Here is a 1479-nt window from a genome sequence, read left to right as displayed (position 1 = left end):
ATGCCCAGCTGCATTGTCTTTTTAAAGATCTCATGCCTTTTATACTGTATTAAGGTCTCTCTTTTTTTTTTTAACCTGAGAAAAGCACAAATTATCTGCTCTTTAATGTTGGTTAACACATGAGAAGTTGGGGGTTATTACTACTGCTGTGGCCAAGATTAAAATCCCTGAGTTGTCTATGAGAAAGCTCTGTTTTTACCTTCTGATTATTCATTTATGAGGGAGAAACATGAGTCTGTTGTTTTTCTTATTTTAATAATTTTGGTCCTGTTTTTTTTTTTAAGGTGTTGATCAGTGTATCCAGAAGTTTCTGGATATTGCAAGACAGACAGAGTGTTTTTTCTTACAAAAAAGATTGCAGTTATCTGTCCAGAAACCAGAGCAAGTTATCAAAGAGGTATGGACTCAGTTTTCACCTTAGCTCTATAGGAATAACTAAGTGGTGCCAGGAATCCTTTTATGCTTTAAATGAGATGTACCCATTTCCCGTGAGTTTCATTCAGGCTTTATAGGTCAGTGTGAAACGTGGCTAGTCATCCATGTTTGGGACAACCTGAACAAGAAGTAGAGCCAAGGAGTGGGGTCCAAAAGCAGAGTGTCAGACAGAACAGCTCTGATGTGACTTGTGTCATACATTAGCCTTCAGGAAAGATTTTTCTTAAAAGATTCTGCCATGTGAAAAAAGGATAAAAAGCCATAACATATATAGGCTTGTTTTGACAAAAACTGAGATCTGTGTCCCCAGTTGCCTTAGCCAGTGCCTTGCACACAGGAATCCAAGACATCAGAAAGTAGTGTTTGACCCAGGCTCCTGGAAACTCGGGATTTTGTTGATCGCAGTTGTTCTAAGCTAGGACATTTGGAAGTGTGTTGGGGTTGCCACGATGACTTGGGAAGCTTTAATGGCATTGAATGGGTTGGGCTAGGATCTGCTCCATGCCATGTGGAAGAGTGAAGAATCGTCCTGCCCAAAAAGCCAGCGATGCCCTCAGTGAGAAACACTGAATTGAGATTACTGGTTGGGGGCAATTTTTGAAGTAACTAGTCCCAATTAATCAAAAAGTCTCTTTTCTTTCATGATACCAGCTGTTGGGGATAGATATTCTTACAGTTCATCATGTCAGATCATTTCCTGATGTGAATACTTGAATAACAATGCAGATATGTCCAAGACTGGGTCTTTATTAAAGGATGTAATGCTGTTGTTCATAAAAAGCTCTTGAAAATGTAATTTTAACAGTTCATAATCTGAAGTGATAGAATAGTGGTGTGGAGTTTTTTGTCAACAGTTGTTAACAAATGTTTCAGATTTTCAGTGTTTTAGGTTCTCAGCAGTAACCTTTGGAGAGAGGTACTGGGTGGCTGGGGACCAGGATGGGATAGAGTCTGCGTATTAGTCTGTTTTCACACTGCTGATAAAGACATATCTGAGACTGGGCAATTCACAAAAGAAGAAGGTTTAATGGACTTACAGTTCCA

The 1479-nt window shown here is 39.2% G+C and overlaps 1 protein-coding gene across 1 annotated transcript in view; it reads left to right on the top strand.

Moving 5' to 3' along the window:
- Positions 1–1479, top strand: part of MED28 (mediator complex subunit 28) — a 26274-nt gene that overhangs the window by 12780 nt on the left and 12015 nt on the right. The window contains exon 3 of the mRNA XM_011969492.1: positions 283–397. Coding sequence (XP_011824882.1) covers positions 283–397 — 115 coding nt within the window. The remainder of the gene's footprint in view (positions 1–282; positions 398–1479) is intronic.

Source organism: Mandrillus leucophaeus, unplaced genomic scaffold (assembly GCF_000951045.1).
Source record: "Mandrillus leucophaeus isolate KB7577 unplaced genomic scaffold, Mleu.le_1.0 Scaffold894, whole genome shotgun sequence".
Classification (NCBI taxonomy): Eukaryota; Metazoa; Chordata; class Mammalia; order Primates; family Cercopithecidae; genus Mandrillus; species Mandrillus leucophaeus.
The sequence above is the reverse complement of the archived record's forward strand: the minus strand, read 5'-3'. Positions and strand labels throughout refer to the sequence as shown.